Here is a 27,760-nt window from a genome sequence, read left to right on the forward strand (position 1 = left end):
CAGCTGAAATTGAATTGGTTAACTTGCATATCCCAACCCACCACATTAATTGTGTGAAAGTTTATTTTAGAACTATCCTTACAATTTTATTTAAGAATGACAAGTTACATTTTTTTAGAATTGTCCTTACAATTTTGAACTATCCTTTACATTTTATTTTAGAATATCCAATGAGATTCCCAGATTTTCGTTTGTAATTTTAAAATGACAAATGAAAATTCTTCTTATAATCAGTTCTTCCTGTAAATTTTACAGGAAGTCAAACTGCGGCTTTAGAGCGAAAAAATGTGGCTAAACTGAACGTCCAATTTTACACAAAATTGACAATTTCTTTCCATTTTTCAAATATTTTTCAGCGTAGAACGATACATTTTATATCAGCATAAAGGAAATAATTAAAATAATTTCCTGAAATATTGTAGAATTTATGATATTTTGTCCGCCTATGGCGCTGTGATGCCCATAAAAGTTGTCATGGATACACAACGACGTCAAGTTCCAAAACGGGCTTTCAACGGTGGTCAACTTTGACGTCATGTGTACAGAAAATGGCTGAAACTATTGGAATAAAAACAATGGAATATATTCTGAAATATGGTCAACTTTTTACATGCCAATTTTCAAGACGCTACTCGAAAGTTCGCAGTGTCGCGTTCTACATTAAGGTGAGCTATCTAGGGCCATCATGGCCATCTTGTATTTGTTAATAAGTGGAGATACAAGCATAAGGACATGTTGATACAGTTCTAGATTGATAGAAAAAAACAATATTATTTTAGACATTAAAGAAAGATATGTCATACCATATACATCGTAAGTGTGATATAAGTGTCATGGTTTGCTTTCCTGTGGAACTAGAAATGTATACATGGATACATGACTTGTTTCAACAAACCCTGATATCTTTTATCACTAATGTTGCAACCAATAAAGAGCCAGGTTAGTCTGTTTATACCATGCATGCTCACCTGAGAGACATGCTTTCGTAATAGTAACCGTCCTTCGTGCATCATTACCAATGTTGTTTTTTTAAAAACCAAATGGTAGATTTTTACCAAACTTTACAGGAATAATCTGTAGGTGACCCATTATAAAAGTTGTAGAAATGATTCCAGTCTAATATATAAATAGGACACAAGAGTTAGAAATAAACCAAAAAAGCGTTATAAATTTTACTCTTTATAAACAACAATGCATATGGAGGAATTTTAGATAGTTTGGAATGTGGCATAACCTTGTACTTATCTACCATTTCGTTTTTTTTTTACTTAATTTACGTTGACAAATGTAGGAATACATATTTCAATCTTGTGTGGAACTACATTGCCCAGACCTTAGATATTTATTTCACTTGTAGCATTACAAGAACTTTGAATCGTGTCCCTTTGGTGGAAAATTCCCCCGGCGCGGGCCCATGTCTTTCTTGCTCCAGTATTACTGGGCGGCCATGTGTTTGTTTATTAAATAACAACATTTTTTAGCAAGTGTCGGAGTTATCTCTCCAACCTGTATCTTTTATTTTTAATTCTCATTACATTTCGATCAGTTCATTCATATATAAAAGAAAAGAAGCTTGCAAGTTTTCGTTATTATCTTCAGAAAAACTTTCCTCTATACACGCGGCAACAGTAAATCCCCGCGCACTTGAAGTTTTTCCCGCAATCTTCATCCTTATCGCAAAGCAAATACTCGCCATTTTCCCCCTTTTTAGGCTCTACAAATCTACCGCTTAGGTTTGGAGCAGCGCATTGAAACCCTGAAAACGAAGTATATACATCATAAGAAAACTGAAATATTGAAATATACAACTAAAATACATATAGAAAAGTAGCACACTTCAGGCATGACAATGAGTTTACGCTTATTCAGGGGATGTTTTGTCACTTGCATCGTATTTCCACAAAATTAAAGTACATTTATATAATATGTTTCTCCGGATTTTCCGCTACTGAAAGCTGTTTTAAAACATTTAATTTACAACATGTGTTGTTCTTGGTCAGATATACTCTTTTTAACATTTATAATATAATGGCAGTGTCGAATTTTCTCTGTTTGTGTGACTTTGATCAAAAATGATACTACAGATTGCCTCTCACTAACAAGCATATTTCGTTTCTATGACTATAATTATATATTATTAAAATTATTATACATGTACATTGAAATATGCTGGTGTAAGTTTCTCCAAATATGGAGGAAATAAAAGTATCTATCTACTTGTAATTTTATGAGCCCAACAGTCGCAAACGTTTTTGTATTACATATGGAAATGAGATGTATGCATGTTTAACTTACTTCTGCAGACGAGAGTGTCTGGGCAGGGAGGTTGTCCAGGATTCAATGCAGTGATAACATTACGATTCGGACACATGCACCTAAGACCGTCTCCACACTCCTGAATGTATGATAAAGTTACAAATTTACTTATTGACCATCTTTTGATTTGCCGTTCCAATAAATACGTCATCTTATGTTTCTCATATAAGAACCCAGCTTATGGTGTTATACCTATGTGAAACATGCACAAAGTTTTCATATGCTCGGATTGAGGCGAGGGAGCGGTTTGTGGGGTGGGGGAGTGGCGAGGGAGCGGTGTGGGTGGGCGAGAGGCGAGAGAGTGTTGTGTCGGTTGGGGAGAAATACAGAGGGGCGGTGCGTGGGCTTTGGGGATCGTTACAGGGTATAAAGATGATAGAATAGCTAGATTTATAGCTTAATAGTAAGGTAGCATTGTAATTTAATTCGATCAGCTTTGATATTATAGACGTATTTAACTAGTGTAGAGATAACTTTACGTCAGAAGCATTATTGCATAAAGAATAGATTTTGCTTATCCTACCATGCTTAATTATAATGAGCAAGTGAACTTACTTCAAAGAACCCTTTCCCCTCGCAATCAACTGCGTTAGCGTTAACCGATTGGATAGTTGCCTGAAAAATAAGACTTGAAAATAATTATAAACAGCCACATCGAAATTTAAAGTTCTAATTTGATATTACGAAATGAATTTGGTATTCAAGTTTACATCGTGATACTAGTCGAACTGAAATAGATATATTGATTGTAATAAAAATGATAGATCAAGTGCTCAAATTTAGTACTTTTACGGTGCATGTTCAATTTAGTAGGCTCTGGCAATGGTAAAAAATGGAAAGGATACCTAATTTAAAATTCATAACTGAAATGATTTTTTGTTTAAACACTTTTAATGAAATTAATAATTGTTATAAACATACCAATGTCAAAAGAACAAGTACACCTGGGACTCCAGCCATTTTTCTTTGTTTTGTTTTGTTTTGTTTGTTTCGTAACAGCACGTATGAGTTGGAATGCTTAGGTCAACAATTAACTAGAGGGGAAACAAACACAATTATATTATTCTTAGATTTAGTGCTCTTCATTATCCATTTGCAGAAGTAAATATATAATTGATTAATGGAGTTTTGTCAGTATATGTGATGTATTGCATTGTATGTATTAAATATCTCATTGCTCTGTACGTATTGTATTGATTTTTCTTTATGCGTTTTTTTTCTATATTGTAAAATATGTGTCATAAAATCATATTTCAACATGTTTGTTATAACGATGTACCTATGTGTGTACAAGTTATGAAAAAAACTCTGTTCTGTTCCGATAGCGGTAAAACAGTTTTTCCATGGGACCAGTGCAGACCAAGATCAGCAGGCACATCCGGTCCGTCTGATCATGATCTGCAATGTCCACAGTTCACTCATCATACATTTTGAAAATGTCCCTCAATTTAATAATGGTTTTGTCCAGATTGAACGATGGGCAAGTCCATTTTAAGATATTTAATGTGATGCTACTCATACACGTATAGCAAAGTAAGCGTTTAAACGCTTAAAACTCAAATCGGGCTAAAATCGCATGAAATATCGACTTTCAATTTAATTCTGCCACTTTCAATTTAATTCTGCAACTTTCAATTTAATTCTGCGTATATTTCATTATTATTTTATTTTCAGTGCCTTATGGTTGATCTTTGTTAGATTTTCAAATTATATATTTTCGACCTTAGTGGAGATCCTTTAATTATTTCATTGTGTAAAAATAGTTTCTAAAGTTTCTATAAAAATTATCAAATTTTCAGAGACATGAACTTATAGCGATTATTTATAATACGAACAATACAATAGTTTTTATCAATATTGTCATAATTTTGACGGAATCCTTACACTGCTTCCTGCCTTTCTCAAAACATATGTAAGGCTCTATATCATTAAATGTTAAATTATTATTTAATACATGTACAAATAAAATACGTTATTAAAGCAACACGCCTCCAGATTCATCCTAATTTTCATGAAAATTTTGAAAAATATTTGAAAAGTAAAATATTGTGAAATGAACAAAGACAGTAATTGAAACATTGCAATCAGCACTTATAATTTACGTAAATTACCAAAAAGAGGTCAAAATATGCAAAAAAAGCCCCTGTATTGCGTTAGTAACGCAGTAGAAATATTGTGATAAATACTCAAAAAAGTCATAAATTGCACATAAGATATAAATTCTCATTTGAACCTTTAATCTGTTTACTCATCTTAAAATTTTAGTACAGTTTTTCCAAGTTTAATTTTCTTGAAACAATTAATTTCCTATAACTTTCAAACATGAAAAAGACAATAACACAATAATTTTAAACATAAATATAAACCTTACCTTTAGTTTTAATGTCCAACGAGCCACACGAATAACACAGGATGGATCAACACCTAATTAATATATATATAAAACATTCTGACAACCATCTGCCGTATGACATGCGTGTTTGTTAACTCCGATATTTTGTTAAGTCGATTAAATTATATTGATGTCCATACTTTAAATTAAATCATCATGTCTGGGGAGACTGCAGACTGCACCATTTCGTTTTAGACTGTATCATCTCGTTTTGGACTGCACCATTTCGTTTTAGACTGCACCATTTCGATTTGGAGTGCACAACCTCGTTTTGAACTGCACCATTTCGTTTTGGACTGCACCATCTCGTTTCGGACTGCACCATTTCGTTTTGGACTGCACCATCTCGTTTTGGACTGCACCATTTCGTTTTGGACTGCAATATCTCGTTTTAGATTGCACCATTTCGTTTTGGAGTGCACCACCTCGTTTTAGACTGCACCATTTCGTTTGTTGACTGCACCATTTTGTTTTGGACTGCACTATTTCGTTTTAGACTGCACCATCTCGTTTTGGATTGCACCAATTCGTTTTGGACTGCACCATTTCGTTTAAGACTGCACCATATTGTTTTGGACTGCACCATTTCGTTTTAGACTGCACCATCTCGTTTTGGACTGCACCATTTCGTTTTAGACTGCACCATTTAATTTTGGATTGCACCATTTCGTTTTTTCACTGCACCACCTCGTTTTTGTGACTGCACCACCTCGTTTAGGACTTCACCACATCGTTTTGGACAGCACCACTGCGTTTTTTGACTGCGCCATCTCGTTTTGGACAGCATCACCTTGTTTTGAACTGCACCATTTCGTTTTGGACTGCAATATCTCGTTTTGGACTGTATCGTCTCGTTTAAGACTGTACCATTTCGTTTTGGAGAGCACCATCTCGTTTTGGACTGCACCACCTTGTTTTGGACTGCACCATCTCGAATTGGACAGCACCACCTTGTTTTGGACTGCACCACCTTGTTTTGGACTACACCACCTTGTTTTGGACTGCACTTTCTCGATTAGGAATGCACCATCTCGTTTTGGACTGCACCATATCGTTTTGGACTGCACCATCTCGTTTAAGACGGCATTATCTCGTTTTGGAATGCACCACCTCGTTTTGGACTACACCACCTTGTTTTGGAATGCACCACCTAGATTTGGAGTTCTGTGGCAAAAAACATGATGTAAAAGGAACACTTATTTCATACATGTCTTGTCTTTATCCTAATCACATTTGTATGTACTGAATAACTATATGCTGCAAAAAATGAAGAAGTTTACATATATTTGTAAATGTTTTGCAATTTATCGGCATAAACAAATGTTTCATGGCATGTCAATATGACATATTTCACATAAATATGAATAATTAATACAGAAACCTTCCCGTTTTTATGTTTATCATGTATTGATGCTGCGCAATGAACTAGATAATAGATAAAATGTATTTTTTTGATATTATAATTAAACGATATAACACACGCAGATATCGTATGGAGAAAGAAAGTATCTTAAAGCATCACAATTCTAAGGTGTTCCGTTAGGGCAGCGCGTTTTTTCTGAGAACGAAAAGCGCGAAACATGATAGTACGATGGTTGCAGTGCGACAGTACGATGGTGACAAAAACGACAGTATGATGGCAAAGTACGACAGCATGATCGCACTGTCGTATTGTCACCATCATACTGTCGAACTGTCACTGTCGTATTGTCACAACCGTAATGAACGTGGTACTGTCACTATATTCTTTTGTCGTACTGCCGCATTCCTGTTAGGCATGCGCATAATTAAACAAAAACAAGAAAGAAAACGTTGACCGTGTCGTCTCATTTTAAGAATGGCCTAACATACAAGTAAATTCTTGTACTGATGAGATGAAAGTAGTTTGAAATTGAAGTTGATAAAAATAATCCAGGTTTAAGAATATACTATATTTTACTATATTTTACCAATAAGTCAAATAAAAGATTAGTCCTATCTGTTGAAATACAAATTATGAAGACACAGGTGAACGATGGGGTCAATACAACAGTACGATGGTGACAATACGACAGTACGATGGACTGTCACCATCTTACTGTCGTGATTCTTCATCGTACTGTCGTATTGTCACCATCGTACTGTCACCATCGTCCTATTGTTACTCCGATTGTTGCCCATTTACGGAAGCAGAGCGGGAGCATCCTGAAAGTTCTATTTTTATTATCTCTACTTTTCCCCATCTGTATACATTTTGTATTTCAAACTATAAAAGTGTACGTCGCGAAAAGTTATAACTTTTCAATAAGATAGTGTAAAACTGTGTTAGACAAACAGCTAGAAAGCTTATTAAAATGTTTCCAAACACGTGAAGGTTATGAAATGAAACGTGTGTATAATATTTGGCAAGTGAAAACTATCATTGCCCGTCAATGCTCATGTGATGCATGAAATTCCCGTGCATCTTTCACTTCAGTTTCTTGTTAATCACTTTGTGGCATACTTCTACTGTGTACAAAATGGATATAATTTATGACATGTATAGTTGAACCAGAATAATAAATTCAAGGATAAAATAACACTTACATAATTTTATTTTTCATTTTTTACTAAGTATATCTATGTTGTTGTAAATTTACAGGTTTTGATAATTTTTGATAATTATTGCGTCTTTATTCTATACGTGCATTTTTTGCTAGTGACATATGATATAAAAAAATCGATGACCTGTCAGAAATTGACAAAACATTTACAATATTGGTTATGTCAAAGCGGACCTTTCTTAAACTGTATATGCACTTTTCAATGTTTATATAATTTTCTAGAAAACATAAACAATTTAATTGTGTATTATTTTTTATCTTTTATTATGTAAACGAGTACATGCTATTGTCAGAAAATGGAAATGCGATTCTACCATCTTGACCGAATTTTGTTCGGATTTCCTTTATTACCTACGGATCTCTCCAGCACATATAAAATCTACATTAAAACAACAACAGACACCCACTCCCTCGTTTTTTGCCTACAGAAATAAGCAATAGCTTATAATTGTCTGTAAAATATCCCGAAAATTCACAAAATTGTTGGAGCACTACCCTATACAATCTAACTATCCTCCGCAGGACGGGCCTGTAACATGGGTCTGAGGTTATAAGGTCAAACTTAGATCTCAGGTGTTTGATAAGTCAGAAACTGAGAATCAACACTGACCAATGAAAATTATTTAAAGTTTATTACCTCAGGACCAGGGCTTTCCTAGTCAAAGCCCAAAATATTATGCGGGGTGCGGGGACGGGAGGGAGTGGGTGGTACAAATCACTGCTGCAATAACCATCAAGTTCATTTTCATTCTTACGTACTGTAATACATGTAAATGTATTAAATTGATCCTTGTATATAATTATAACAAGAGGGCCATGATGGCCCTAGATCGCTCACCTGACTTATCAAACTCATCCAAACAATTACCTAGACAAGCATTCTGACCAAGTCTCATGACAGGTGAGTCAAAAATGTGACCACTAGATACAAGATACAAGAAAATTTATTTTACGTCGGATACATATAAACAGAAAACATTAGCTCATGAGCTATTTTCCGACAAACAATAGTATATGAACTAAACAAAAGTAAAGCAGCTAAAAAAGAAAATATAAGCAAGTATCAGTAACACTACAGTGTTAACAAGGATTATCCATATTTGAGCAGTGCGACCTAGTTTTTTACCCAGGTGACACATATTCAAACTTGACCTAGAAATCATCAAAACAAACTTTCAGACCAATTTCCAGGATACTTGGATCAAAACAGTAGCAACTAGAGTGTGACTTTGGAAGGGGCTAGGTTTAATGCTTATCAGAATACAATTAGTTGTCTTGGAATAATCTATTTAGCATAAGTTGTAAAACTTGCAATACAATTTCCTCGCAAGCAGTGGGGACACAAATCTAATTCAATAACCCCAAATGTTTTTATTTTCATATTAAAATCACTGAAATTGAAAACTCCAAATTTAAATCAGAACAAACGACGGAAATTGTCAAAGAATGACCAGTCTTCCACCAATTATATGTGTTTTGCATTTGCCCTTAGAATTAAGGTACACATGTACGTAAATAGTAGTTATTTGTTGAACCCTAGCCTGGGATTCAGGCGTTGATATTTTTTGCTTATTCATAACATACGCGCATCATACTCGATCGTCATAGATAACACAACATCTCTGGTTTTGATAGTATCAACTATCGATTTGCCAAACAGAAGCACATAAAAAATCGACAGACTGGAACCCAGGCTAGTTGAACCCGTACAGAGACAATAATTTAACACCTTGGTGTATGGAAGAAATTCTATTTACTGAACTACAATGTATATATAAAACAAAAACATGTAAGTATATTTGCAGTTTATTACATTATAAGTTTCAATAATGAGATACAGTTATTGTATATTTGAAGGTACAGGCTTCCCTTATAAAGTCTTCAGCTAAAATATACATAACTACAATATTTCTATAATGTAAGAGTATTTCTAATCTACAGCCTACATGGAGGGAACTGATGTATATAGTATCTTCAATATGAAAATCAAGGCAAAGTTTCAGCTTTACAGATTGTTAAAAAAAGACTTCATCCCGTAATTTACATAATAAAATTTGATTAAAAGAGTGCCCAGTGTTATTTATTCACCACCAGGCAATTTTATTACTATAGTAATAAGAGCACCAAATGTGGTGTTTACGCTATTTTTTTTTTTAATTTTAAGTTAAAAAGGGACATAACTCCAAAATAATGCTTTCAAAATTAAGTCTCTTGTCTAACAATTGCACTTTGAGATGGTAACTAAGTATTCCAAGTTTCATGTTCATAACAGTTGAAATGTTCGAATAATGGGCTACATTTAAGTTTTTGCACAATGACGACAACTACGCCATCACTGTGATAATAATAATAGTTCAATTTTTTCTTTGAAACATTCAACCTTAAAATATGACATTTGCTACTACAGAGAAAAACAAACCTGTATCTCTAAACAGTTTAAATACAAGAAATTATGTGAATTAAAAATTTAATTTTCTAAAAACAAATTAAAACAGCACATCCATCAGTACAGAATCAAGGTGCATAAAAATTTATTATTCATCTTAAAAGCGCAAAAATATACAAAATCACCATTCTTCACTATGGAAACAAACATATGACTTCTAAGACATGCTTTATTTATCATTACTAACAGTAAAGCAGATGGTCCAAATATCTAATGCAGTTATAATATCCAATCCATAACATAAATTCAGCAGGTCAACAAAAATCCAAAAAATTGGATAAAATCTACAAAATCTACATACTTTTGTACATCTATCTCACCTATAGCTTCTGTAAGTTTGATATATCTTACAAAATAAACGGCTTTTTGTACAGAAAAACAAAATAACTGGTTTATGACTTGGAGGATTTTGAATAAAATTGTGTACTACTTGTATGTATGCGCCACTTAAAACTTAATATAAAGAATTTTAATTAACTACAAGAAATATACTGAAAAAATGTCACAGAATAAACAGACAATAGTCTTTTAAGTACCAGTTACCAGCACTCAATAAAATGACCATAATTTATACTGATAATGTACAATATAAATGTGTTTAATATCATTGGAATATAGAATACTGAACATATTGGCCATATTTTTCTGATATATTGCTGTCTTCACTTCATCTAATGATTAAAGAATGTAGCAACAATTCCTAATGTTTTGAGAAAAGAATTGTCATTGATCAATAAAAAGGCACATAAAAAATTCAATCAACAATGATTTTGCAAATGAAGTTTTCTAAGAGAAAGTGGTTATATATTGACACAAAATATACAAATAAACATGCATATTAGATAAAGAAGTTAAATTCATATAAAATACAGGCAATACTGGCTTCCAAGATACCTAAACTTGAATCAGGTGTCCAGTCTTCAAGAACAGAGCCCTGTCATTGGTTAATTTCAAAATTTCAAATTTGAAATCAACCAATCAACTGAGAGTAGAAGACTGGTTCACTGATTCAAGAATTTTAACCTTGAAATGTCTGGTCACACACAACCTTGGAATGTAGTTTATTATGATATGTACTTTGTAAAGGTACATAAGTTATTTTTAAAAAATGCACTTGGTCATTAAAATTACACACCTGAAAAACATCTGACTACACGAACATGTAAATATTGGAACATACAGATATGTATACAGTATATTATATTGACAAACCTCAGCCCCCCCCCCCCCACTCCCCACAAAAAACCCAGACTTTCTTTAATAGATCTCTTTTCTGCAGCTTATAGCACTGGTGTGAATTCTGGTTTTATTTTAACCACTTAAAAGAATAAGAAAGTTAACTGTCATGTTTTAAATCTGACCTGAGAAATAAAAAGGTTTTTTCAGCAAAACAAAATCTAAATTTCATTGTCAAACAAATAAGTTCTGTATAGTATCTTAAACTTCTACAAGAAAATAAATGTTTTTGTAACTAGAAATGAAGGCTATTACATGTACATGATAATATGGAAATAATGCTTAGTACAACCTGATATTAATGTGACTATTTTAATTGATATTTTATGAATATTAGATGGTTATCAGTCACTCAAACTTTAATTGCCTAATGTACATGTATTCTTCATCTAACTATACATTCATTTTCTATACATTCATTTTTAAGATAAAACTTCAATGTCAATATGAGAACTTCCAATGCATATGTGCCAAAATTCAGCTACATGTTACTTATTATGTACACAATCATAATTTGACATTTTTGTTGAAATGTTTCCAAAGACAAGTCCTGTAAGACAATGTCTTTTACTCACTCCTTTGTCATGTTATTAAAACATTGTGAAGTGAACAAAAAACAATTTACATACTGCAAATGACACTAAAAAGCCCATGTAAATTACCAAAAAGAGGTCAAATTATGCAAAATAGCCATTTCTGCTTTAATAGCGCAGTAGAAATATTGTGAAAAAAATATTGCAAAATCGGTCAGTAATCACACATAACATGAAAGTTATTACTTCTATCTTGAATCTTTTTACTTTTCTTATCTGTACAAAGTTTGATTTTCTTGAAATATTTTGGCTCAGCTTTAAAACACTTCTTTGTTTACATTTTGCTACCTATATTTCATATCATTTCACATTCAGTCTAATTTTCTTCCATAAGTAAGCATTAAAATCACTACTTAAACATTATAAAACTCATGTTTGCTGTTTTTGAGGAAGGTAAATTTATTCTTTTCTGAGGCATTATGCACCTTTAAAGTTTTCACAAGACAGACAGACAGACAAAAACAAAAGTAATATGCCCCTGATCAGTACTGATCAATAATGGGGGGCATAAAAAATGGATGAACTCTGGTTATAATGTTGATCAACAACCTACAATAAAAAAAATGTAAAATACTTTCTTTTTTTTATAATTACATAAAATAATTCATGCACACTTTCACATCTGATAAAGACTAGTATATTACAATATAAGAAAAAAATAACTATCTCACTCAAAAAAATGTACAATTAAAAAATACAAATATAAGTATGTGTGTGTGTGTATGTGTGTAAATATATTTGGTAAAATAGAATGTATTTTAAAACTCTGGAATGGTATAACAAATTGCGTGCTAACTGGTCAAACATGTGGTTACGGTAGACAGACGTTTCACTATTGAGACGGTTCACACCAAGACGGTTCACACCAAGACGTTTCACTCCCAAATGGGAGTGAAACGTCTTCAAGACGTTTCACTCCCTTTTTATACCAAAATTATTTTGATACTTATGAATTTATGATATACTAAAATAGACCTTAAATATTGAATTGAATTGAACTAAAATAGACCTTGAATTTAATAAAAATAAATTAAAAGGGGGGATTTCACTTTTGAGTCAATGACTTAAACCCCAGTACTTTAAGTTCTATCATTTCAGTTATCTTATCTTCTTTATTTTTGTTTTGAAATAAGGTGTTTTTCTATTCTTTGATCCATATGTGTAATTTTCACATTATTTCACTTAAAGAAAAGATATTTTTTTATTAAAACAAGAGCTGTCGGTAGGACAGCACGCTCGACTATTCTAAGTGCTTGATAGTAAAAGAGCCTTTATAATGTTAAATTTTTTAAGTTCACGAAAGAGCTAATTTTTTTCATAAATTCATGTTATAGGCCTTAGAGAGAGTCTAATTATACAGTATTGACTTGACTATTCGGAAGGTAATGTCACAAGGGTGTTTAATTGAGTAAAATAATACTAATTACCTATGAATACATAAATTTGACAGAAAAGGTACAAATGCTTGTTATTAAGATGTCTTATCAAGTTAATCACTGCTTTATTATTATGAATGCATAAAATTGTCCCAAAAAAGGTACAAACCCTTCAGTAGTTATTGAGATAACAGCTTACAAGCAAAACTTTACCATGAATTTTTAAGTTGAAAAAGGGGAGAAAAATCAGCCTAAATGCAAGATAGAATTATGGATCATTGTCAGTGACCTACAATTATGATCCTAAATGCATATGTGAAGTTTTAAATAAATATCTTTAATAGTTATTGAGATATGTAAAACTATCATGTTAACATTAACCAAGAGACTAAGTAGAAAAGGGGATATGAATCAGCTTTAATGCAAGATAGAGTTATGGAACTTGGTCAGTGACATACAATTATGACCCTCCAATTATGACCCTAAGTGCATGTGTAAAATTTCAAGTAAATATCTTTGAAGACCTTTAACCAAAATTTCTAAGTTTCAAAGGGGCAAATAATTCTGCAAATATTGCAGGCAGAGTTATGCAATTTTGCAAACTGATATACATTGTTACTATAAAAGAGTATTTTAAATTTCAATTGAATATCTCAAGCAATAATTGAGATATTTGACTTTACAAAAAAAACTTTAACCAAAATTTCTAAGTTCCAAAGGGGTATAATTCTGTCAATATTGTAGGCAGAGTTATCCAACTTGTCAATCTGATGTACCTTGTTACTATAAATAAGTATTGTAAGTTTCAATTGAATATCTCAAGCAATAATTGAGATATTTGACTTTACAAAAAACTTTAACCAAAATTTCTAAGTTAAAAAGGGGCATAATTCTGTCAATATTGTAGGCAGAGTTATCCAACTTGTCAATCTGATGTACCTTGTTACTATAAATAAGTATTGTAAGTTTCAATTGAATATCTCAAGCAATAACTGAGATATTTGACTTTACAAAAAAACTTTAACCAAAATTTCTAAGTTAAAAAGGGGCATAATTCTGTCAATATTGTAGGCAGAGTTATCCAACTTGTCAATCTGATGTACATTGTTACTATAAATAAGTATTGTAAGTTTCAATTGAATATCTCAAGCAGTAATTGAGATATTTGACTTTACAAAAAACTTTAACCAACGCAGACGCCGACGCGGACGCTGACGCCGACGCCGACGCCGGGGCGACTAGAATAGCTCTCATATTCTTCGAATAGTCGAGCTAATAACACTTTAATATAACTAACTATTTGTTCTTTTGTAAACATGGACTCAATAGGCAATTTTGATTTAAAGCATAACAATTCAGAATTGTGACAACAATTAACTTTGAGTACCATGTTTGTTGTTGTTAATTTTAAACATGGGATAAAAAAATTGTTAAAATTATTTAATGCTAGTATAGTGCTTTTGTGTCAACATTTTTAATGGCCATTGAAATCAGACATATCTTTAAATTAAATTAAATGCAATGGGACTTTTTTCAATATTTGTCATGTATAATCATTTTTTGTGACTAAAATTCATTATTATATAAACAAACTTATGGAGAAGTTTCTGTGTTTAAATTGGCTGTTGTCAAAAAATAGTTTAATGGTCCAATAAACAATTGATTAGCAGAATGTTGATGCTTAAGTGCAGCGTCTATTGATCTGATTAAATAGTGGTGTCAAACTGTTAGTTGATTGTCTCGGTGTTTATACAACTAATTAGGCGATGAGATAACACAACAATTACTTAAGTTTGTTTAATGGCTACTGTTTAAGAAATCGATGAAGAAAATGATTTAAAAAAATAATTATTTTATACACAATGTTTCGCATTTCATTGTTTAAGACTTACAAAAATAATCATTATATAGTCAAAATATTTAATATATTGATATTTTTATTATTTGAATAATATTAACAACTTTACTGGTAGTGATTTCAATATTTAAACTGATTCTTATAATAATAAATATGTCTTTGTTGTTCTTTCTATGTTATTCTTTTTTTTTATTTACTATAAATAGAATTTTCTCATGTTGTTACACTAATAATAAAAGTGATATTTCAGGAAGTTGTCTTTCATTTACACCTCTTATCACTCAAACCATAATTAAATGAGTAATCTTCAAATGATTCATATAAACAATTCCATTGAAATCAACAAAATGAAACATTAAATTGAACTTCCTTTTTACACTGTTTGATATTAATGAAATCAAAATTTGTTAACTTTCCTAGTAAACATCTCTAAAATTGGGAGTGAAACGTCCTTACAATTGACAAAATGGGAGTGAACCGTCTAGGTGTGAACCGTCTTGGGAGTGAAACGTCTCAATAGTGAAACGTCTTGGGAGTGAAACGTCTGACATTCTGTGGTTACCATGACAAAACTTGTGTGGTTACCATGACAAAACTTGTAATGATAATTCATAATGATAACTTGTTAATGAATGAAATCTTTAAAAAATTAAACATACAACCTTTCCAACTTACGAACTTTCTCAATTTTTTTTCAAGTATAAACAGGACAAAATGAAATAATAGAAATACACCATTTTGTCTGGTTTAACTTACGAGACATATCTTTATAGTTTAAAATATTCTGTAGTTAAATAATCATTTCCAACAAGATCAAATATGCTTTGACATGTTCAATTAAAGGTTTTATTGTGAACAATTAAGAGTTTAAAACATGTTAACTTTAAGCTTGACATGACTGTAAAGCGAAAGCTTCAGGATTTTTTTAAATAGCATTATGGGTGTTAAGTAACACACAAAAATCTATAAATATCTCAAGTTTTTGTTTACACAGGCTTATAATTAATTTGTTTTATTTTCGAAGAACATTTTTTTTTACTTAAAATCTTAAGAACTTTCCTACTTGGTTTAAAATCATTTAGAATTATCTGAATTAAGTTCTAACTGAGAAATCAGTAATCCTTTAAATGGGTTTAATCAAGATAATAAATAAATGACCTTTTTATATCACTGTGTCAAACTTGTTATTTTATGCTGTGAAAAAATGGTATTTAATATGATACTAAAGCTACTTATGGTTTTAAAAAATATATCATCCTATAATCATATGAGATGATTTGAAGATTAAAACATGACAGAGCTCGTACACCTGTGTCCAGATTTTTCCAGATATAAATCAGTTGAAAAAGAGATACAAAAATAAATTGGCTTTTATTCGTCAGTTACACACATGTTATGTATAGCTAGTCTATTAAACTCTATAATTATTTTAATTGCTAACTATGGAAGACACTATTTCAATATTGCTAGTTAAGTTAACAATGAAATATAGTTATTATATACATTTATATCTTTCATTCTACTATAAACAATTCAAGGAAATGTTTATACAAAAGTAATGTATCAATACACATGTATTTTTGTTCATCAAAATAAAATTGAGGTTAAGAAAATCAAAACAGCAGTTAACAAAATATTTTGCTACAGAACTGAACTAATATTGTCAACATTGACAATTTTTCTTGTCTACAAGTTTTCCATTCTTTTGTTGTTTAAAAGAATATTTTTGTTTAATAATTTAAAAAATCTAAAAAAATTTATAAAGCACTTGGCAAGAGATATCACAATCTACATACAGTATGAGCCCCGTCACGACAAAACCAACATAGTGTGTTTGTGACCAGCATGGATCCAGACCAGCCTGCGCATCCGCATCCATGCTGTTCACTTTCAGTTTCTCTACTTGTAATAGGGTTGGTAAGCGAATAGTATGGATCCTGATCAGACTGCGCGGATGCGCAGGCTGGTCTGGATCCATGCTGGTCGCAAACCCATTATGTTGGTTTTGTCGTGACACGGCTCATAATTACCGTAGTACAATGTACATAATAACATAATACTCCCTAGTTTTGTTGTTCTATAAAGTTTCTCATTACATGTAAATATAAACGAAAATTCTGTACACAATAAATGACTTATATACAATGTACACATATAAACAGAATGGTATTAATGTTAGTTTATTCATTTTTTTTATTACTTCAAATGTTTACATAATTACTTGACCTAATGACAGATTTTGTTAAGTCAATAAGTTACTAAGTAAAAATCACTAAGGTAGTCACAAAATGACTTGCTTCTTCAGTGACTAAGCCAGTCAAAATATGACTAAGCCAGACAATAAATCACAAAATCAGTTACAAAAAGTAACCTAATCGTAAGTGTAATAAAATCAGTAAAACAAATTATAGTAAAAGAAAAATAAACCTATTTAAATTCTTATTATGTATCACCATGTATATTTTACTGAAATATTTTGAGAACCACTTGGTTACTATTCTTATTTTTTCTATCAATTGCCTTCATTACATAACTTAGACAAAAGCAATAATGAAGTGGATTTAATCTCCTGGAAAACTCCAAATTCTAATTGAGAAATATTCTTGTGTGATATTTATAAGATAGAGCTGCAATTGTAAGGAATGACTTAAGTTTAGTGATATGCAAATAATAAATTGTAATTATAATGGATTGGTCCATATATTGGTGGTGAAACGTTTCATAAATTTGTGATGAAATGGTCCTAATGTTGGTGAGGAAATGGTCCATATGTTGTTGGAAAAATGTTCCATATGCTGGTGAGGAAAGCAAAAAGTCTTAAGCAACAATAATATTAGTGAATTATTGTTTTACAAATAATGCTGGCTGAGTCAATGTGCAATATAATCTACTGATATGGTTTGAATAACAGCAAATCATTTTCGTGTATCAAATATAGGACTTTATGTAATAGGTGAAGGTGTATCTACAATATTTTTGCTGCCCCCTGTCCCTCTAAACTTTTCACATTTTCACATGCCACTGTTCACAAAATGTATATTAAATGAAATATGTCGTAAAATCTATACCATTCAAATTGATTTTTTTTTCATCATGTTAATAAAAACACACAGTATGAGATTATTTATGATATATCTTAGTTTAAAATAAAAAAAATAAGTAGAGTTAAACAAAGTGATTCTATGTCTGTTTCATATGAATTTTAAAAAACGATAATATTTTACATGTTAATATTCAAGCCAATAAAAAAATATTACTATACAATTGCTATACAGTGCTTTCCTTGCGGGGGCACAAAGGTTTAGTTGGTTTAAATTTACTTTTACTATAATGTGACAATGGGGTTCTCCCCCTCCCCATTTGTGCCCCCTCCTTCGTGTTTTTGTCTTCCGCTACCATTATTTTGTTTTGCAACACCTTTTTCAAAACGTCCACTCCCATTTTTCTGTCTGCCACTCCCATTATTTTGTCGGCCACTCCCATTATCCTGCCCACTATCATTACTCCTCCCACTGTGATTACTTCTGTCACTCCTGTTGAGTTTTTCTTTTTCAATATTACGCAGTTTTTCGGATTTTTCACTAATTCGGCTTTTATCTGACTTGTCACTTTGTTCACTTTTAGAACTTTTATTTAAATAATCTTGCACTTCATCTTCCTCATCCTGTTCAGCAATTAGGTCACTATCGTAAGATTTGGAAGACTGTCTAGAATGACCTGAAGCTGATGACATATGTGAAGCTTGTGATATCTGTGAATACCTCCCAACCCCACCTCTCTGTGGAGCTAATGTTAACCTTTGATTAACAGGTTTTACGGTAATGATCAAGTTTGAACTATTTGCAACCATCATGTCTGTCACTTGATCAAGAGTTTTACCACAAACCTCTATTCCATTCACTTCTAAAACTTCGTCATTAACGGCAAGAAGTCCAGTACTTTCAGCCAAACCACCTGGTACAAGTCTCGAAATAAAAATTCCTGGGACTTTTTCTAAACCTTGTGGTGTTACTCTAACACTAGTACCATCACGTATATAAAAGCCTAAAGGTTTATCAGAACCATTTTTCATCAACTTCACTCTACGATGTGTTTCAGGTACAATATCAACGTCGATAATTGCAGAAACTCGGCGGAAATCTTCAGGCAAGCCAATAGGAATACGACTCCTTCCGAAGTTTGTAGTGTCGGTGCTTTTGATCTTTGTTAACAATTTCTTCTTCTTTTGTACAGTGCCATATCCATTCAGCTCAGCATAATTCTCACCTGAAAAATTAGAACACAAATATACATTAAAATCAAATTAAACCAGAACATCCCGCACAGAGCTCGATCCCATATAAAGTACAAATTAAAGGCCCATTACGCCCAAAAAATGCATTTTTAAAATTATTTTTTCAAAAGCCTTTTCTTTTCAACATACTGTGACAGTTTCCAAAATGATACTCTTTCACTTTGGCCAACATGTATCTCTGAACAGGCAATTAGTAAAGTGATTTTACATTTTGAATGGAAGTCTAAATAATATGGTTGTCTGTTTACATTTTGCTTCTTTTATGATTAATTATTTCAAATTTAGCATTATTCTTTTTACATGATAAGCATCAAACTCATGGTCTAAAATTGATAATAACAATATCATAAAACATAAATATTTTGAGAGGCGTACTAAGACCTGGACAAACATAATCTGGACGGATGCACATACATACACCCAACAACCATTGTGATAACTATGCCAAGCTCTCTGCAAGCGGGCTTGACAAAAATTACTTCCTTTCAGTGACATATTTTACTTTTAAGTATTGACAGCTGCAACATGTACTTGTATTTATCAAACTTTAAGTCAATGACCAAAGAGAATAATATTTAGTTCAATGTGCGATGTTTATAGGTAATGCTACATGTATGTTAATAAGCACATGATAAGATTATCACTATATATGTGATATATTAAGTGGGAAGCATGGATGCTGCTCGCTTGCAAAAAAAACTGGTACCTTAATAAAACTAGCCTTAATTTTCAAGACAATCAGGCCATCCATATTCAAAACCCCAGTACCCCTGCCAAATAACACAACTGCCAAATAATACAATTGTTTAAAGATCTGGAAAAAAAAAACACCAACCATGTGGTGAAAATACCAGGCCGGTATTAAATATGTCACTGTTTCCACTAGTGTGTGTACAACCTGTCTAATTTTTAACCACTTGCACAGTAAATTAATGACAGGTTATTCGTACATCATCTTGTGTTATCATGTCTGTACAGATAACAACAAATCCTTGAAGCCACAACTATTTAAAGAATGTTAACCTGCATCATGCAAGAATCTACTTTATCCCTCACCTTTCATAGTCACTTTATAATACATCTATTGAATATTTAATTATGTATAGTTGTATATATCTATTCATTCTATTGTACAGGTTTAACAAGGAACATTTTTCTTGAGAGAATATTTGTTAATGTTAATTGTATTTTTATTTCTGTGAATTATTCAATGACCAAACTTTTTCTTTAATAGAAATTTACAATGTATGATTGTATAGATGGAAAAAAAACCCACCAACAATTAAATTATTTTCTTTCTCAGTATAAGTAAGATCTAACTCATTTATTATTTTCTATGTGACAATAATAGTAATGTCCCTAGAACATTTCTATGCAAGGTCAAACCAACTAAGATGATGGAGTCTTTCTTGACCCAATTATAGATAAAATTTTAATGTGCAAAAGACTTTATTTCTATTTTCTTTACCCTACATAGATACAAAAAAAAATGGAGATAAAAACATATTATATACATATAGAAACAGTTTTGTTTTTTCATGAAGACATTTTACATGGAATAGACCCATAGATATCCACTTGTGTAGAATAGATGCAAATCCAACGAATGATCATACATTTATGTAAATACAGGCAACATCTAAATACATGTATATATGATATAATACTTTTAAATGATACAGAAACCATATACATGTATCTTTAGTCTACTGATCTGAATTGTTTTGATAGTATAAGGAAGTTAAGACTGTTTTTATTTTGACAAGATTATAATTATTACAACTGATTAAAACGTCTACATATTATGACAGAGATAACAATTCAAGGTATTTGTCTAAATTCCCTAAATACTTCCAGCTTTAATGATTTGTCTATACCTATGCCAGATCAGAGCCAGATATGCATACAGCCTATAAAAACTCTATACTGCTGCATGCCTTAATGTATCATTTTGATATTGAAACCAATTAAAAACTCATTAACAGTTTGAAATTCAAAGCAGTACAATACATAATGCATCACACAATGTTATAAAACAGTAATAGGGTTAAATCAATTAAACAGTCTTGCTGCTGAAAAAGGTTCTCCAGATACTACAGTATGGTATAGTAGTGAGGTCTGTATCAATAAGAGAAAGTTAATCAGTTAATTAGAGCTGGTATCTGTGTTACCAGACACAACACCACTCTCACTGTATCACTTTTATTGCTATTTAATTGCTTCATATAAGATAGCAGCAACTTAAAACACAACTGTATACATTCAACATATGTTTATAACATACAAAAGAAATATTTCTATATGCAGAGACATGTTTTTGTGAATTATTTCAGTATTCAATTTTATTCAATAATTGTTTGATACTTAAAATATATAATTTGAATTTTTTTTTATTTTAATTTACAGATAATTTGATGGCATAAAATTAAATCAGCAGTCAAGGTTTGTATTTTTGTCAAAGTGAAAGAACTAATTTGGCAAAAAAATTTAACGTTATTGAACACCTTGTTAACGAATGCATTAAAAGTATCTCATTAAAATTTGAAACGTTGGAATTATGAATCAATATAGAACGTAATTTGCTCTATAATAAAGCCAGGAGTGTAATAAAAGCCATGATAACTTCAACAAAGGACAAGCCAGTACCTAAATTTTTTTAAATAAGCCTCGAATACAATGTACCTGTCATGAAAGCATCATGCCTCCAGATTTCATGAATTTTTTAAAAATGTATAGAAAAGCAAAATACTGTCAAGTAAACGCAGAAAATAATTTACACATTGCAAATAGCACTATCAATCTCTAAAACAAATACCAAAATCTGTAATTAAACTCATTTTAAACATGAAAATTATTACTGGAATCTTTTCACTTTTCTTAAAATCTTTGTACATTTTTCTCAATTTAGATTTTCAAGAAATATTTTGGCTCATCTGGAGGGCTTTAATGTAGCTTTAATGTTAAATTGATCGCATGTCCTCATGTACAGACAGACATTCACATAAATACAGATTACTACAGCTTTGATTATGTATATACAGTGGAACCTGTCTAATCCGAACTTGTCCGGACCAGAAGAAAAGTTCGGATGAGAAAGGTTTCCGGATTAGAAAGGTTTCCGAATTAGAAGTTTTTTTTACATGTTTTTTCATGTCATTTGCAAAATAGTTGAAGGAAAGAAAACGGGAATGCATTTGAAATTGCAATTTAGATATTTTATTTGTGCAGTCTCTTATCGTTCATTTTAATACATGTGAATACAAAAATAAAGAAATAAAAATAAATAAATAAGCAAAAATATTATGTCCTCAAGGACCTACGATGTTAAACAGGAGGCCGAGACATGATTAGATATTCGTACCAGCATTTGTCAACTGTTGTTTACTCTTATCCGAGTCAGCGACTATCCGAATTCACTGGCAGTTTCCATTAATTTTCATTACTTTATCACGTATCATTGAATCCAATATAAAGGACTAAAAGATATTTCTATTGCATCATATCAAAATATTTATAGAAGCTGACGAAAAACAACCAATTAAGCAATTATAGAAGATATCAAGACAAGCTAAGTGTAATTTTCACACCTTCGCAGATCATACGTTTCACCCATTAATCGAGCGAAATAACACTTATCAGTTTGGTGTATGTTTACACCTGCAAGATGTGCAGGCCTAGACATTAACTTTTGAATCAGGTTGTCCTGTCGGGCAAGTAGTTTTTAAAACTACTTGCCCGTGACCTAAGACTTACTTGTCCTGACCTAAAAATGGTAAAAATGTATAAATCAGAAAAACAAACAAGCTCATAAATATTTTTTGTATTTAGTAGTTTTTCTAAAACATCGGTTCATCTGTTTATTCAATGTGAATATACTAAGGTCATGTACATTTGTTGATATAGGAAACGGAAGGAAAAATATGAGCATGCGCCGCGGTAAGGTAATTCTCTGTTCAATCATCAAGTCAACAGCCGTAAACGAGTCTTCGTTTACTAAGTTCATAATGTTGTTATGCAAACAGGACGTTTCGGCCCCAAACCAAATCGGCCCCGGTCGAAAAATCGGCCCCTGGACGTTTCGGCCATTTTCCGCGAGACGTTTCGGCCCCACTATAGTATATTGCTTGATTGATTAACAACAATTATTTCAATTACAATTAAACAATTATGACACTTTAATTCTTTAAATAATTATTTATTATCTTTTGATCTCTTGAACCATTTAGATGTACGTTAATGTTTTTAAAGGTGTAACAAACAATAAAGGCAGGTTACTTAATTTATAAAACAAACCACTAAAACTTCTGGATTAAGATTAGAAAGTTACTTACAATTATTCCTTAGAAAACATTATCTTTTGATCTTAATTAAACTATACGTAATTTTTTCAATGTGTAACTAATTACCTGTTTATATAGCTTTATGCTAATTGGCGGTAAGTAATATCAGAGAAAACTTCAAAAGATTTGAAAAATTGTAAACTTGTAAAAATGTTATTTATAAAAAGTGTCTGTTCACATTTTTTTTCAAGTAAAGTTGTTTAACTGTTCTGTACTTGTATTTTCGTATCCATCAAACTCGTCACTGTTAAATAGTTGTTGATGATAATTTAATGTCTGGTTCGTGTATTGTTTTGTGTCTCGCTTCTTAACCATTCAAATAAAATATTATCTATATATGGTGTAAATAATTGTTTGTTTGTGTATTATATTTTTTCAAATAAAGTTTATGTTCTGTTCTGTTTGTATTGATTACTTTCCCCCTACTACTATTATAATCTAGTTTTTATACAAAATGATTAAATATATATATTAATTGATTCATTTATTTATTGAAATGCCATTAATATATCGGTTTAAAATACAGTACTTATTCTGGGGCCGATTTGGTAAAGGGCCGAAACGTCCAGGGCCGAAACGTCTTGGGTAGTTTGGGGCCGATACGTCTTGGGGCCGAAATGTCTCGAAATCGTTGTTATATTAGATTAAACAATAAATCATTTTTAATGCAAAAACTTTATTTAACAATTATATTTAAAGATCAATATGATTATCTACATATTTTCAATGATATCTTTACATGCAAACATCAAAATTTAAACAACAGCATAACCCGGGAATTACCTTGTACAAAATTAGATATAGTCTATTATTAGAACAGAGTATTACCTTACCGCGGCGCATGCTCATATTTTTGCTTCCGTTTCCTATATCAACAAATGTACATGACCGTAGTATATTCACATTATTGATAATAATTCAAGGTGTATTTTTGTTTTAAAGATGTTTATAAATGAAAAGATGTTATTTCTATTCATTTTGTACATGCATTTTGTCAATGATGCTTTTTATTTTCACTTGCCCTGTCGGACAAGTGCTTTTCAAAATAACTTGCCCGGACCAAACTTTTAGTTGTCCTGGGCAGTCGGACAACCGTTAATGTCGAGCCCTGATGTGCGATTATTTGTTATTTTGAATGAAGGTGTGACATTTGGCAAAATCTGTTCGGATCAGAGAGGTAAATTTTAGAGTAAAATAAGAACAAAAATTGAAAAAATCGTCCGGAATTCGGAGTAGACAGGTTCCGGATCCGAAAGGTTTTTTAGTATTGAAAATAGAACAAATAAAATCGGGACCGGACACTTCGTTCGGATAAGAAAGGATTCCGGATTAGAAGGGTTCGGATTAGCAAGGCTCCACTGTAATATAATATATGCACACTAATGAGGGATTAGACACATTTGATATATAAAAGGTAGTGAACATCTGCAGCAATCAAATTTTGTAATTCATTAATAACTGTAAAATAGAGAATTCTATCAGTAAGTAGCCCTATTATTCTTTATCTACAGACAAAATTGATTCATTGACAGACAAAGTCAATCAGAAGTTACATTAATATTACACAGAAAAAAACATCAACATAGCTTGAATAATTCTATCTTGATTTTGCATTTTCAGTAACAATGACATCAGCTGCTACAGCTTTGTTTACTTATACTTGCAAATTTTGTCATATTTATATTTATCTATTAACTATGAAAATGCTAAATTTGTGTGCTCAAGTTCAAATTTGAAGCAGTTCATTCAAAGTCAAAGTCCTTAACTGGACCAAAAGTATCATAATTTTATATGTTCCGGATTTAGCAAACTGACAAATAAGAAACATTGAATAAAATTCAAATTATCAATTTAAAACCATCAATATACAAATCTTTTTTAGTCTTATCTATTCCCAAAAGCATTGTAAAAAAGCATTGTAACTTTTTCATTACAAACAGGCCACATTGTCACAATATAGCCCATCACAGAAGCTTTTGACAGAGATGTGGGCATTATAGATATGCATATAGGAAATATTCTCTGGGCAATATCCAGAAAAATATCTGGATATATTATAATCTCTAGAGATTTTTTATGTGAACTTTGACCCCTATGTGTGACCTTGACCTTGGTCCTGGGTTCACTTCAGAGTCAGGCACCACACTTTTCTTACCCTGTGACATTTGGGCCATGACTGCATATTCTTCAGAGTTTAATTCACATTGCTCTGCAACCCTATTATTAAAAGGACAAAATGCCATATTGGGGAGTATGTCACTGTTTAGAACTGTCCACTTTTTAAGTTTTTAGGGGAGAAGTGACTGGTTTGTGAGCTCAGTAGAGCTGTTGAACAGTAACTGTATTCTGAGGGTCCTGGGTCTGAGTCCAGGTCAGGCTGCACATTTTTTTCACCCTTTGATGTTTATTTCATGTCAGAAATGATACAGAGTGGAAATCTTTTTTACAGTCACACTTCTAATACTTCATAACAGAAACTACTTTCTGAATAACTAAAATCATTATTTCTGATTGATTAGTCTGTGCTTTACAACATGTTCTAAATTTACAAAGTATGTAATACATTGACAGGGTTTAAAGGTTAAGACTACATGTAAGACATATATGTCCGAACATCCTATGTATGTGTGTTTTTATAAATGAAGTAACATAAGAATAGATTACCTTTCTTTTGAACTAATATCCTCAGTACTGGTTTAGCTGTAGAAAGTGCTAAGTTGAAATTATCATCATTGTTTATTGGCAGGAGATCACCATGAGCATCTGTGTAGGTTATTGTAAATGGTATCTCTGATAGAAAATGTAATTTCTCAACACTGTCTCTAAATGGCTCAAACTTTAGTTGACTATTGCGATCAACTGAAAACCTTCGAAACTCAGCATCAAACTGAAATGGAAAAAAAAAATCATTTTTAATGCTGTCAGGGCATTAAGTTTAAAAATTGGGAAGTCATAGGCTGCAAAATCTCTGACATTGGTAGTCACATTATAGAGGCAAGGAAAAGCATTTCATTCTGGAAGTCACAAACCTAATCAAGGAGTAAATGACTCACAAACTTCCATTTACTTAAGCCCAGTGTTGTCTCTTCTCAGAGTTATAATATATTTATGCTAAAGAATCTACTCTTAAAATATGCAACACCATATTTTTCATTTACATTCATAGACATTAATTTACGACACACATTTTTAGAGGGTTGGATGAATGTTGTGTTTGTTTGCAAATATTACTTGTTGCTTACTTGTCTTAACTCATATTAAGTATGTTCACAGTCATTGTGGCTGCAGCTATTCATTTCATATTTTGCATTCTGCTATTCTTACATACAGGAATACCTGACATTAAGATGGAATCAATGACTTGTCTGCCATTAATCAAAATTTTCTCTAGACTCTCCAGAAAACAAGGTTGAACCCTCTGACCAGGCTTCTTTCAAATGTAACATTCAAAATATACATAAATTTAAAATGAAATTGCTTAACTTTCATGCTATAGACTACATGAGTATATTCAAAATGAAAAGAAATAAAAAACAATTACAGGTTTATCTATAGACTATATGCAAGGTTTCAACAATCATAACTTTTCCACTAAAAAGTGAATGTTGAGGTGTTCTGATTAAAAACGGAAGCAGTCATGAAATACCAAATTTTTTTATAACCAATTAAAAATGAAAAAAGTAAATAAAAAAACCATAACAAACAGATTTGTTCTATTCGACTGCCCCGTTTTAAGGCTTACTTTCATGTAAGTTTTGAGACATCTGACTTAACCAATTCATATCAAATAAGCAGCAGAAGAGAAATCTACCTGGAAAATTTTGCACCTTTGCAATCACTCATGCATGAAAAGTAAACATAAAAAGACTAGCTGCAGAGAATTTCTATAGATCTTTTGCATTTCAAAGGTTGACAAATTATTTTTATTGTCATGATTTGATTAACTAACATATAGCCTTTACTGAACCTTGGTATCAAGGCTATGATGAGTCATAAATCACAAAATTATATCAACAAAAATGTCCCAAACTGTGAGGCCACACCTGCGACACCTGAGCGAAATATACAACAGTTTCATTTACCTTGCTCTTAATTTCAATTATTCCAGAGTCACTCCGAAGAGATGACTTCGAACTTTTAGACATGGTAAAGCTGTTAAGCCCCTAACTGGGCCAAATTTCTATTTATTTTGTCAACTTTTCTTTTCTGTGTACAAAATTAAACACCACACATTTCCATGACGTCACGTGAATTGTACACAGAAAACCTCAAATACCCAGAGAAAAATAAAAATATACAAATGATAATTTTTGGATGATAATAAAAT

The 27,760-nt window shown here is 31.6% G+C and overlaps 2 protein-coding genes across 2 annotated transcripts; both read right to left on the minus strand.

Annotated features, from left to right (window-relative positions):
* Positions 1–1,456: 1,456 nt before the first annotated feature.
* LOC132743222 (uncharacterized) lies at positions 1,457–3,350 on the minus strand. The gene is made up of 4 exons (XM_060731751.1): positions 3,238–3,350; positions 2,872–2,931; positions 2,296–2,395; positions 1,457–1,756 (listed from the first exon to the last, which is right to left on the minus strand). Exons 1-4 carry the CDS (start codon positions 3,274–3,276, stop codon positions 1,596–1,598), a joined length of 360 nt encoding a protein of 119 aa, XP_060587734.1. The 5' UTR covers positions 3,277–3,350; the 3' UTR covers positions 1,457–1,595.
* Positions 3,351–17,092: 13,742 nt separating this feature from the next.
* On the minus strand, positions 17,093–27,696 carry LOC132743229 (partitioning defective protein 6-like). The gene is made up of 3 exons (XM_060731757.1): positions 27,516–27,696; positions 26,098–26,320; positions 17,093–19,065 (listed from the first exon to the last, which is right to left on the minus strand). The coding sequence occupies exons 1-3, from the start codon at positions 27,576–27,578 to the stop codon at positions 18,125–18,127; spliced, it is 1,227 nt and encodes a 408-aa protein (XP_060587740.1). The 5' UTR covers positions 27,579–27,696; the 3' UTR covers positions 17,093–18,124.
* Positions 27,697–27,760: the final 64 nt, after the last annotated feature.

The sequence above is a fragment of the Ruditapes philippinarum genome, unplaced genomic scaffold, assembly GCF_026571515.1.
Source record: "Ruditapes philippinarum isolate M1 unplaced genomic scaffold, ASM2657151v2 ctg3459_1_1_1_1, whole genome shotgun sequence".
NCBI classification, from domain to species: domain Eukaryota; kingdom Metazoa; phylum Mollusca; class Bivalvia; order Venerida; family Veneridae; genus Ruditapes; species Ruditapes philippinarum.

What these genes read in the sequence shown, in the direction of transcription:
- LOC132743222 (XM_060731751.1), bottom strand. Translation starts at nt 3,276, where the DNA reads ATGGCTGGAGTCCCAGGTGTACTTGTTCTTTTGACATTG. An exon ending in AGGGGAAAGGGTTCTTTGAA is followed by an intron (nt 2,396 to 2,871) that starts GTAAGTTCACTT and finishes TCATACATTCAG; the next exon opens with GAGTGTGGAGACGGTCTTAG. An exon ending in AGACACTCTCGTCTGCAGAA is followed by an intron (nt 1,757 to 2,295) that starts GTAAGTTAAACA and finishes CTTCGTTTTCAG; the next exon opens with GGTTTCAATGCGCTGCTCCA.
- LOC132743229 (XM_060731757.1), bottom strand. Translation starts at nt 27,578, where the DNA reads ATGTCTAAAAGTTCGAAGTCATCTCTTCGGAGTGACTCTGGAATAATT. An exon ending in TAATTGAAATTAAGAGCAAG is followed by an intron (nt 26,321 to 27,515) that starts GTAAATGAAACT and finishes TTTCCATTTCAG; the next exon opens with TTTGATGCTGAGTTTCGAAG. An exon ending in GATATTAGTTCAAAAGAAAG is followed by an intron (nt 19,066 to 26,097) that starts GTAATCTATTCT and finishes CTAATTTTTCAG; the next exon opens with GTGAGAATTATGCTGAGCTG.